Source organism: Penicillium citrinum (assembly GCF_028827155.1).
Source record: "Penicillium citrinum strain IBT 23319 chromosome Unknown utg000005l:1.0-1900146.0:1.0-1900348.0, whole genome shotgun sequence".
Classification (NCBI taxonomy): Eukaryota; Fungi; Ascomycota; class Eurotiomycetes; order Eurotiales; family Aspergillaceae; genus Penicillium; species Penicillium citrinum.
The window spans coordinates 667,203-679,032 of record NW_026622690.1 but is presented as its reverse complement, the minus strand read 5'-3'; the positions used below and the strand labels follow the sequence as shown (position 1 = coordinate 679,032).

Here is an 11,830-nt window from a genome sequence, read left to right as displayed (position 1 = left end):
AAACCTCGGAGTCCAAAGCGTGCAATGCCTCCAAAGATGTCAGAGACCAAAATCTCACAGCACTAGATTTCAGATTTCCGGCCTTTCGATCATGAGATTTGCAAGCCTGACTCTCGGAGTCTCGCAATTTTACGGTCTCGGACAAAACAAATAGCAAAACATCTTGAATTGGCGCTAAGTGGACAAATCCATTCCTTGAATTTGTTCTCAAAAGCCAAGATTATGTTAGCTGTCATCATCAGCACACAAGGTTTTCTATTGAAGGCTTATTGGTACGTCAGAGTTCGATCTTGTAAATGGCATTACTTGCCTATTTTACACAACGGAGTTTTTCGGATGCGCCATTAAAAAGGTCACATCTGAAGGAATCGGCCCCAATACACTAGTGATGTTCCCCGTAAGGAACATTGGGAAGCCTCTATAATTGAGTCAAGTCGAATGATCGAACCTAAGGGCGATTGACCATTTTACACTTACTCCAAAAAGTTTCCACTTCTTGGTTTCTCAGCACTCTTGAAGCACGATGGCAGGTGGTCTCCAAACAGCGTTGCGAGGGACACCAGAGGGCAACATCTGCCTCTCTCATGACAGCCCATTACCCAATGTTTCGACGAATTTGGTTCTGATCAAAGTGAAAGCTGTCTCAATCAACCCTGTCGACTCCAAGATGACCGATGCCTATGTCACTACTGGTGCTGTGGCGGGCTGTGACTTTGCTGGTGTGGTAGAACAGATCGGACCAGATGTGACCAATGTGAAAGTGGGAGATCGGGTCTCCACCTCTGTCATGGGAATGAATCCTCTGAATCCCACCGTGGGGGCATTTGCTGAGTACACTACAGCGTCGGAAAACCTCCTGTTAAACCTACCCCACGATATGAGCTTTGAAGAAGGGGCGTCTCTTCCAACCAGTTTCCTGACTGCTGGATTGGCTCTCTTTCACAATATGGACCTTCCTGGTCGTCCTTTTAGCCCCAGCGAAAAGAATATCACAGTACTAGTTTACGGTGGATCTTCGGCAACTGGAACTGCGGCCATCCAACTCCTTAAACTCGCCGGCTTCAACATTCTCACGACTTGTTCACCTCATAACTTTGACCTTGTCAGGGAGTGCGGAGCGAAAACAGTATTTGATTATCAAGATCCGAATTGTATCTCCGATATTAAGAAGCATACAAAGAATGGCCTTAGATATGTTTTGGACTGCATATCGACCCTTGCGAGCATGCAGTTTTGCTACAAGGTCATGGGCCGTCCGGGTGGAATGTATACGGCACTTGAGCCCTATCCCGAATCAATCGCTCAGACACGGTCAGTTATCAGGCCTGACTGGATCTTGACTTTGCAGGTACTAGGCCACGATATTGTCTGGCCAGAACCACATCATCGATCGGCTAGTGAAGATATCGCCGAATTTGGGGCTACCTGGACTACAATATTGAACAGACTATTGAAAGACGGTCTCATCAAGCCACATCCACTCATTGTAAGGGGTGGTGGGTTGACTAAGGTTCTCGAAGGAGTCGAAGACATTCGGTCAAAGAAAGTCTCTGGGAAAAAGATTGTATATCTTCTATGATTTAATCAATAGTCCCTAGTGATACCACGCATTAATTCATCCAATTAATACACGAAGTGTTCCGGAAACATCCATTATTCTACCTCTCACTTAGCCTATGTTGCCTCATCATCTCTTAGCCTGACCTGAAAGTCAATTACCTAGATCTTAAATAGCTATGGTCACCATGATTTCATGCTTTAACCAGCAATATACTTAGAAGGCACTCACATAAATCGCTACAAGCGCTTAAATTGGAAGATCCAATGATTCAATGGATGCTTAATTGCTCTTGTACATGCTTCAGTCGATATTATTGGCACCTGAACAGACTATTACCACGCCAAAGTTGAGTAAGGAGATACTGTGTTCAGACCGCAACAATTATGCTAGTATTTATTACGATTGCTACTGTAGTAGATACTGCTTCAGGACTTCTGACCAGTAGTCATGCTATAGAACGCCAACATGCTATATGAGTATCAATAGAATAACTTGATTCTTTTAGACCGTAACTAGTAAGACTGTCTGCCCAATTACCTCCGACTGGCTCTTCAAGAAAGTTGTCACTACGCATGGAAATCTATCACAAATGGTGATTTTCGAAACATCACCCCGAGGCTAGACCATGGCAGGAATAGAATATCAAAACTTCGATATCATCAATGATGCAGATGGATCTTTCTCAAGCCTAATGGTCGTTTGTCTGATGCATGGAATTTTTCGGGGTTTTTCGGTAGTCTTGCATTGATACCAGTGCTTGACTCGGAGTCGGAGTCGCCAATGATGAAATTCCGAAAGTCTCCATGATCCCAATTATTACGGAATGACTTGCAGGAATCCCAAGACCCAGTAAACTCCGACCCCGAGGCACCATGTAGTCCACTGCACGGCGCCCGGGTACCTTGTACCTTCCACGGTACAGGCTTAAATCCTCTACCTAGTTAGTTAATCCGTCTGATAATGTGTACTACTATAGTGAGCACTATATATTTATTGCGATAGCCCGACAAACATTGAATGTAAGCAGCTACGACGCAAACCCGAGATTGAACCTGCTATCACTTCGGCATTCATTTAAATATCGCGCCCATTGAGCCGTCGTAAAGAACACAGGATTTGCGAGACGACATGTGAGAGTTAACAAAGCCCATCGCCTTGAAGGAGCCAATGCAACTAATGACTAAAACCAGTTTATCATCACGAATATGACAGCCTTGGGAGGAGAGATTTCCAGAGGCGGAGACACCTATTCATGGATATCTCTACTCAATGATTGAGCTTGGAGTTTTGAGATTTTTTATTGAGTATGGAGTATTTAACGCCATCTCAGAATCATCAAAACCTATTTCTCAACTGGCGACAGAGACTGGCGTCGACCCCAGATTGCTCGGTCGTCAAGTCAATTTTCTGATTGCTGCCGGGGTCTTAAGTTCGCCCACACCTGGCCATGTCGAGCACACGCCGTTGTCAAAGAAATTTCAGGAGCCGCTGGCAACACTCTTTTACCCACACCTATTTGACTCCTTCATGACCACCGCTGTTAAATGGACTGAATATTTCCGGTTGAATGGGGCAAAAGAGCCGCAAAGTTCTGATGGGGCCCCTTTTGGGTTTGCGATGGGCCACCCCAATAAGACCTTCTACGAGGTACTTGAACTTATGCCCGAACGAGCAAAATCTTTCAATAAAGCCATGGCCCTCTCCCTGGATGACATGCCCGTAACAGGATTCTATGATTTTGGGGAGGCTGTGAGTCACGCTATAGCTCAAGCTGGTGGGCTTGAAGGACCGTGCATCGTGGATGTTGGAGGTGGCAAGGGGCAGGCATTAAAAGCCATCTTGGAAACGTATCCTTTGATTCCTGCATCCTGCTGCGCTCTCGAAGATCAGGCGGATGTCATTAAACAAGCTTCGGAGGAGGCTAGTGGGGTGATGTTGCCCGTTCAAAGAATTGTCCACAACATCTTCGAAGAACAGCCAGTAAAAGGTAACTGAAACGCTCATTCTCGACCAGCTCCTCTAGCATTATCAGTACTAAATCTATTTCAAGGGGCATCAATATACTACATCAGACGAGTTTTGAATGACTGGCCTGATAACGAATGTGTGCAGATCCTCAGAAAGATCCGACATGCTTGTGCAGCACATTCAAGAGTGATAATTTCTGAGAACTTATTGCCCGAAAAACCGTCACTTGGGTTCGCTGGCCTTGACTTGTGGATGATGAATTTTGGGGGAAGAGGCGAAATGAGGCAATGTTCAAGGATTTGGCTTCTAGGGCTGGATTCAAAGTATCTGCCGTATCGAAAGACGAGCCGACCAGCATGGGAGTCGTCGAAATGTTGCCCATTTAGATACAAATCACCCCAATAATAGCTGTAAATACATCCCTTTCATTTTATAATTCCTAAAAGCATCAAGAGATTTGCCAAAGTTCCTCGTATGTCACGAAGCGGCCCAAAATGGACACAGAAAGTACTGGTGCCGTGAGACATCCATCGATAGCCACAAAGAGTAGCTTGTTGTAAATCAGTGTCTAGGTACAGGAGTGTGCGTGTGAGTGATATCATTTACAGTAACATCTCGCCAAAGCGATATGCAGTATACGACAAGCTATATATCCAAGAATGTACAATTAAGATGATCCACTACCTGACATGAACTTAGAGCCTCGTCACGGCCTTTCGTGGCCAATTGCCGTTCCCATTGTTAGACTGCCCTCATGGTGCACGACTGCGGAACCGTTGTGACGCCTCGGCGAAGCCCAATACCGCCTGTACTGTTTTCGCTCGCGAGACGGTGTCTGGTTTATCTTTTTTACCTTCGTTTGAATTTCCCAGTAGATTCGATATACTGTCGAGCATATCCTCGATATATTTTCTCAATTCCATCCGCAGTTTTAGTAGTCTTGGATATTGCAATAATATATAAGCGTCTGTTTTCTGTATATAATATTTGCAGCGATCATTATCACTGTTTTGTTTTGCTTTCCTAAGAAGAGAGAAGAAAAAAAAAAATCATTTAATTAGTTTACATTCTATTTTGGACCGACCAGGCGAAGCATCTTCTCATAGTACATGTTGTGGTAGCATCGAGTCGAAACGACAGGAAAAGGAGAAATTTTTATTACCACATCCATGAATTTGGCCCAGTACATATCTAATTTGGTTAGAAACGCAGGTGATACCAGATTCATATGAAAAACATGCAACCCTTGTTACTCATGTAGAGTCTTTCTGCCACTTTCAGTGTCGTCAGAAGCCTGGGCATGGGCTTCGGGGTCGTCCATTTTCCTGATCTCATGGTCCTTTGGGTCAGATCCAGAACGTGTTTGCACCTTCTCTTGCAACTTCTGGATGAAATCATCAGATTGCGCAGAATACTTGCAGCGTTTGCGAATGGCTGCACCGTATTTATAAAACAAGAACGGAAATGGAATACATGCCAAAGCTAGGAATGCGGGAATTGACGAGGCCCAGTGAATGCCCAGCCCCTCATACATATAGGAGGTGAAGAGAGGGAAAACTGCACCGAAGAGCGACCGCAGGACCGAATTTGCTGCCAGTACCGAGGCTGCATAGATCGTGTACGCATCGATAAGATAGTTCATGACTCCCAGAAAGACGAGGACCATGCCAAATCCAAATGGCACACCGGCCACAATACAAGCCATAAAATGGATTGTCGGTGAGTTTGTCCATGCGAACCAGAATAAACCTATTGGAATTGTGATTGATGCCACCATGCATGGTGGAAGTCTTGCTTCCGGAGATGCAAAGCCACCATGTCTGCGCTCCGTTTTCTTATAACGTCGATTATCGACAATCGTATACAGAACGGCGATCAGCATTCCCACCATAATTCCAAGGAAGGGAAGACCCCCTACACCTTGGTTCCAGCCTCGGGCCTTCTGGAATACGATTGGATATGCAGCAAAGAGCATAAAAAGGGTTCCATATAAAATCGCCATATACAACGAGAGCAAAAGAACGATAGGCTCTCGAAAAAGAAGTATCCATGGTCGTGATAAAGCGATCGTAAATGATTCTCCAAGTTTGACTTTTCCCTGGTCGATTTCTGGCTTGCTGCGATACACTTTGCCAGTCATTTTAGACAATTTGGCTGCGCGACGGCGAAGCAGCACTGGGGCGTATGTCTCCGGAATAAGCAGAGAGCCCATAATCCAGACAACCCCGGAAAATGCCCCGAGGAGACCCATCACCCACCGCCATCCTGCCTTCATACCCAAGAAACCACCAACGATCGGGCCGATTACCGGGCCTGTCCATACCATGAGTCAGCCACAAGATAGACGAGCAACTATTCTTTATTTTCTTTGTTGTTTGGACATACCCAGAAATGGTGCCGCTGCGAACATGCTCATCGCAATTCCTCTTTCATTCGCCGGAAACATATCCGCAATCACACCTCCTGCGTTGGTCAACGGAGATGATCCAAATGCCCCTGCAAAGAAACGAAGAATGATCAGGGTCCAACTATTCTGGGCCCCCGTAGCACCACAATTGAATGCAGTCAAAGCACAATAAGTAATGACAAAGAGTAGCTGTCGCCCAAAGAGTTCGCTAAGCGGTGCCCACAGAAGAGGTCCTGTGCAGATGAACTGTCAGTTCATGTCCGGTATCTCCCGCGGATTCTTTGATATCATATATACCTATCGCAAATCCCAAGACAAAGAGGGACACGCCGAGCGTGGCAACTTCCGTACCAATCTGAAACTCCTTTTCTATTTGAGCGATGCCACCCGTGTATGCGGAGGAATCCAATGACACTGCCAAGGCCGCTAGAGCAACCAGCATCGTGATTGTCCATTTCTTCAACTGGCTAAATCGCATCGGGTTGCGTGGGTCGTTGGAAATCCAAGTAACCACAAAAGGGTCATTTTCAGTGCCCGTGCCAGGGAGTGGGTAGTCGACAATTTCTTGGGTGACAATGTCTTGTTCCAGTATCAGTCGCCAGTAAGGGATCCGAGTGATCCTGGCCTCTTTATATGTCTCTGCCATGCAGGGCAGTTGGTAAAAGAATATTTGAAGGTCCGTCGCTCTTTAAAATTCTAGCGATGATCAGAGAGACGGACTCTGGGGTTGATATTAAGCAATTTTGTACGCCAGCACTCGGGGTAAAAAGGGAGAAGACTGTAAAGAGATAGGTCTGCGGAAGTGTTTTGGCAATCTAGGAAATCAAGAAATAGTAGCTCCATATAGCCTGACTTTTCTGTATATAATGGCATCTTCCCTGGGCGTAGTCGTTCGGAGCGTCTCTCGGACGGTTAATCGGAGGGTCGCTCGGATGATGCCCGGGTCATCACTCGGATGGTCAACCGGAGGCCCACAACGTGCAGTAAGGCGTGACGCCATAGGGACAGGACCACTACATGCGCTGGGGACTACTGTACGGACTTTTGTCATTATCCCTTGGGGAAAGGAAATGCAAACCAAGATAATATCCATGCTCAATCCAGGCCTGCATCACTCACTACCTCCAGATTGCAGGCATAATTATGACGATGTCCAAAGGACAAGTGAAAATCGAAGGCCTGAATCACAACTACAGACTTTAGGGCGTATCTTTCGACTTGATCGTCAGGTGAAAAGGTATATCATTCTGAACAGACTCATCCCAAGTGGGGTCCAAAGCACCTGTGGACGCTGCCAAGATAGCTCAGGCTACTCTCGAGAAAGAAGTATTGGCACACTCGAGTGGAACTAAGAATAAAACCAAGTAGCCCTGATTTATAACGAAGTTGACTTGAGTTCGCGTGTTGCATTTCCTGCGATGAGTATCGAGCAGTTTGATATCAGGTGACCAGCAGAAATAGACGGTCTCGTTCCTTTTCATTGACTCTTCTTTCCCCTCCCTTTATTTCCGTGGCTCCGTCCCTCAGACACTTCTGTTTCTCGCTTCGATTTTTGTTTGAGAACACGAGAAATGCTCTCAGAACATCTTGCACGGCAACGTCGACGCAGGGACAAGCCTCAATTGTCATGTAACCCGTGTCGCAAACGCAAGTAAGCTTACCGATAATCCCGGACGCGTTTGGAAAGCTTATACCCATCTGAGCTGACACTCAGAATTGAAGGGTGAAATGTGATCGGAGCACGCCCTGTGGGAATTGCGTGCGACGAGGGGAAAATCCTCATTGTATATATGTTAGTGGCATCTCAAGCACGGGCAGGTCCCGACTGGATGGGATTGGTGATCGGGTCGACCCATTGGAGGACATTACTGGTCCTTCGACGGGACACAATATCTCTCCCCGAACCAATTTAATGACTGTGGACATTCCGTCACCACCAGAGACGCATCGATCAATTGAGAGTTCCTGCGGGCGCATCCAAGTCAAGAGAAACGAAACAGAATATGTGGGCGGGGCACATTGGGCTGTTATTGCAGATCTCGTGAGCATCTCATTATCTCGATCTGAGGATTTGGGTTCCTAACCCGAGGATTACAGTTGCCAGGAGGTCAAAAAACAAGCGAAGATGAGGATCAATTGACTCCATCGTGTGAGCTGCTCCTTGGGCTTCGCACAGGCTCGACAGCCCGTAAAATGCTATCATTTGTTCCACCGAGGCCCGAGGTGGACCGTTTAATTTCGAAGTATTTCAGCTCTTTAGACCTGGCTGCTTGTAAGTTTAATCTTTCGGGGTTTTGGTAGAATATGTGACATGCGATAATTGACACCAGCATCGCGTAGGGGTCAATCATGCACCTACCTTTCATGAAGAGGTTTATTCATCATCCCCTTTGACCACCGGATTTGATACTAACCCCAAGCGCTGCAGTATCTATCCTTTTGGAATGACCCAAGTGCGGTCGGTCTAAATTGGCTAAGTATTCTCTTCAGTATCATGTGCTTAGCTACCGATCTATTGATACAATCCGGGGAACTACTCGCTGAAAATTGGCTAAGAGCTAAAGAGTCCGTGGTGTTGTTTCGATACTGCAGTGCACAGTGCGTGCTGTTGAGTGATTATACCAAGCCGAAAACGTACACAGTGGACGCGTTACTCCTATATTTCTATTGTGAGCTGTTACGATTCCGCGATACCAATTTCGGGCTTGATGTCGTACTAGCAATCATCTTACGAGTGGCGATGAGAATGGGTTACCACCGCGATCCTTCACTCTATCCAAACATTTCCATATTTGCGGGTGAGATGAGGCGGCGCCTGTGGGGACTTCTCATTCAACTCGATATTCTCGTATCGCTTCAAGTTGGCCTGCCCCGGCTTATCAATGATAATGACTCCGATACTAAGCCCCCCCCGAAATATTCCTGAAGAGGAGATGGATCCTGGAATGACAGTGCTTCCCGCTCCTCAGTCGGACTCCAGTGGTGCAGTTCCGTCTTATATGAGAGCGAGGACGAAATTAGTCTCTGTTTTAGGATTAATACATGGCCATGTGACATCAGTACACCCCATGCCCTATGAGACCGTGATCCAATTACATGAGATGCTGGTTTCTCAACATGATGCACTTCCGACAAGCCTAAAGGTCCGGAAATGTCCTCTCGTCACCGACTCTGCAGCGGTAGTGATGCGGCGCCTTTCTTTGGACTTATTATTCCAAAAATCTCGATGTGTGCTACATCGAAGGTATATGAAACCGGAGAAACGATTGTCTTGGGAAACATGTATCGACGCCGCTTTGATGATCATTCGTCACCAATCGTATGTTTATCGTGAGACACAAACAGGTGGAGTTCTAAGTGGGCATCTCTGGAAAATCATCTATTTGGCGACATATGACTTTCTTCTCGCTAGTATGCTGCTGTGTCTTGGAATTCATTGGGGAATTGATCCAGACCCATCTGTCTCTCCTGCAATAGGTCTGGATCTAAATAGTCAACAGCCCGCAGCCTTGCTCAGGGCCATGGAAGATTCATATATGATCTGGGCAGACTGGTGTTCCGTGATGAAAGAGACAAGGCGAGTTCTTGATATTGTGAAGATCATGCTGGACCGGGTGAAGAGGCGGAGAGCTTCAGAAGGGCAAGCCAAACAAAACGCTATGGATCCTGCTAATACAGTGCATAATGACTTTGGTATGTACCATAGATCTCACTTCATGCATTTTATTGACAGTATATTTTTTAGGTATGGATCGATCTTTCAGTGGCAATATAACCTCTTTTACAGCACCACTCGATCCTTCAAATATAACAAACGCGCACTCTTCATCGCCTCCCATAGATAACACAGGAAGAATTCCTTGTTGGTCTCCTGGCGTTCTCGACCCGTTCTATGGATTTGATTGGGTAAGTACAAACTCTGCGTGCCCCATCACTCAAGAACTTCTCTTTCTACATCCCCTCAAAGTGTTGTTTGGCAGGAGCTTACTGTGTTTCATGCATAAAGGAGTCTTGGGACAGCCACCTACAGGAAAATGGGATTTACTCGCAATTTTCATCCACAGATCGCTTATTCTGAGCCGCAAACCATGCATTAGTCCATTTTGGATTGCCGGACACGCTTCAGGTTCACAAATATACCTCAAGCCTATATATTATCCTGTAATACCCCCTTACATGCGCAGTCGAACGTTTCGAATCCATCGCAATCTCCGCATTCCATACCACGAGCACACAACTACGGCGGCAACTGAGGTCATCGTGACAACAGCAAAGCCATAGGCACTCTCCTCAAAGTAATTGACCAGGTTCATGCCGTACCAGCCTGCGATAAGAGTTGCCCCCGCAAATGCCAGCATCAGAATTTCGAGCCTGGCTTCCAAAACCATGATCTGGTTTCGTCGCACATTTAGTGTAAATTGAATGGTGTCTTCCGTCCGGCGAATGTGGTTCATCAAGCTTGATGTATCCTGTTCAACTGCCTCGCTGGCTTTAAAGTAGGTCTCGAACAGATACTCAACATCCTGGTGATCCTGTACTCGGAAAGGCTTCCCGAGCCATTTTTCGGTCAAATGGATGTTGGCCATGTCTTCATCATCGTTCAGTATCTCTTGTGTCATTATTCGCGTCTGAAGTGCCCTTTTTCCAATGCTAAGGAGTTTTTGCTTCAGATCCAGGATCGCGCGTAGCTTAGAATGAATCAGGTTTTCCTCCCCGTCCAAGGTGTCCGAGCCAGTCATTTGCAAAACCTGGGAAACTTGCTCCTTGGCTAGCAAGTATTCTGCTTCTAGCACCGAGGTCACCGACGCAAGTGCTGTCTCCAGAATGCGTAGCTCGTACGGATAATTGACTGGTTTGTTCTTCTCATGCTCGTAGTGTAGCCTTCGCTCGATATTGAGGCTGAATACGCGTGATACTCGACGGTCGTCGTCGATATGTGTGACATTCGCGTGGGAAGTAGGAGCTCTCTGAAAGACTCGAGCATGATCGTGTTGCACCAATCCACGCAAATCGAATAGATGAAATAAGATAGTGTGCTCCCGGATCAGAATGTAAGGATATGCTCCCGAAGGTCGATCGAAGATACGCAGATCTCGAGTGCTCAATCCGTACCTGGTGGCAATCCCAAGCTTGGTCATCCAGCCATAACGGGCCTTTGTGCCCAGAATAGCGTACCGAGTGTAATGCATCGAGGCATTGCCGTTCATGGGTCGTTGCGAAAGCTGCAGAGAGAGTTCGTAAAGACTCCTATCTGTTGGGCTGTGACAGGCCAAACTCGCAGTGTCCTTCGACTCAAAGCTTGAAACTTGTCTCTTCCATGAAGCAGCTCGGGTAAACCCAACCACAGCCATTGAAATCACACCCACCGGCCGACTTTTTGTCTCATTCTTGGCCCATATCTGGCAGCGCGAGGCGAGCCCCGTCCAATTCTTGCGTAGACACGAATTTACATACATGTGGCTCTAACCAGACAGATTACCCGGGCAAGGACGTGTTCAAATAAGTACCGATGTTGCAATGAGCTCTTGAGATGTGACAGAGGGGACGTATTTGATAATTGGCGTGGAAAAGGTCAAAGGTATAGGTCGGAGTCAATTCAAGCCCTTCCCCGGAAAAAAAAGTCCTACCTATAGAAATAAATTCGAGGGCATGTCTCACCATAGTGCCTGGCTCGATGAATCCAGTCATTGTGTTAAAGGACTTCGCCCATTAAGGCATGCCGAGTTTCCGGTAGGGACCCTTGTCGCTAGGATTTCTGCAAAACCTGTATTCGGAGGGGTTGGATATTGAATGCAGGTGTAGAATGCCACTGTCGTAAATTTGCGTCATAGGTAGTAAGCCTTGCTACCTATTGTCTTGGAATGTGAAAGGATTATGCTTATGGTCTCTTCATT

General features: G+C 46.5%; 6 protein-coding genes across 6 annotated transcripts; 3 read left to right on the top strand and 3 right to left on the bottom strand.

Annotated features, from left to right (window-relative positions):
- Window positions 1-523: 523 nt before the first annotated feature.
- On the top strand, window positions 524-1,579 carry N7469_006088 (zinc-binding alcohol dehydrogenase family protein; the record flags this gene model as incomplete). Its single annotated transcript, XM_056645006.1, has 1 exon — window positions 524-1,579. The coding sequence occupies one exon, from the start codon at window positions 524-526 to the stop codon at window positions 1,577-1,579; it is 1,056 nt and encodes a 351-aa protein (XP_056500244.1).
- Window positions 1,580-2,830: 1,251 nt separating this feature from the next.
- Window positions 2,831-3,556, top strand: N7469_006087 (methyltransferase Fsa4; the record flags this gene model as incomplete). The annotated part of the gene is made up of 1 exon (XM_056645005.1): window positions 2,831-3,556. One exon carries the CDS (start codon window positions 2,831-2,833, stop codon window positions 3,554-3,556), a length of 726 nt encoding a protein of 241 aa, XP_056500243.1.
- Window positions 3,557-4,281: 725 nt separating this feature from the next.
- Window positions 4,282-4,633, bottom strand: N7469_006086 (uncharacterized protein; the record flags this gene model as incomplete). The annotated part of the gene is made up of 2 exons (XM_056645004.1): window positions 4,282-4,552; window positions 4,596-4,633. 2 exons carry the CDS (start codon window positions 4,631-4,633, stop codon window positions 4,282-4,284), a joined length of 309 nt encoding a protein of 102 aa, XP_056500242.1.
- A 145-nt stretch (window positions 4,634-4,778) lies between these two features.
- Window positions 4,779-6,582, bottom strand: N7469_006085 (MFS transporter; the record flags this gene model as incomplete). Its single annotated transcript, XM_056645003.1, has 3 exons — window positions 4,779-5,842; window positions 5,915-6,169; window positions 6,234-6,582. 3 exons carry the CDS (start codon window positions 6,580-6,582, stop codon window positions 4,779-4,781), a joined length of 1,668 nt encoding a protein of 555 aa, XP_056500241.1.
- A 2,242-nt stretch (window positions 6,583-8,824) lies between these two features.
- On the top strand, window positions 8,825-10,033 carry N7469_006084 (fungal specific transcription factor domain-containing protein; the record flags this gene model as incomplete). The annotated part of the gene is made up of 3 exons (XM_056645002.1): window positions 8,825-9,629; window positions 9,724-9,842; window positions 10,001-10,033. The coding sequence occupies 3 exons, from the start codon at window positions 8,825-8,827 to the stop codon at window positions 10,031-10,033; spliced, it is 957 nt and encodes a 318-aa protein (XP_056500240.1).
- A 75-nt stretch (window positions 10,034-10,108) lies between these two features.
- N7469_006083 (CorA family magnesium transporter) lies at window positions 10,109-11,624 on the bottom strand (the record flags this gene model as incomplete). Its single annotated transcript, XM_056645001.1, has 2 exons — window positions 10,109-11,365; window positions 11,595-11,624. The coding sequence occupies 2 exons, from the start codon at window positions 11,622-11,624 to the stop codon at window positions 10,109-10,111; spliced, it is 1,287 nt and encodes a 428-aa protein (XP_056500239.1).
- Between the last annotated feature and the right edge of the window lie 206 nt (window positions 11,625-11,830).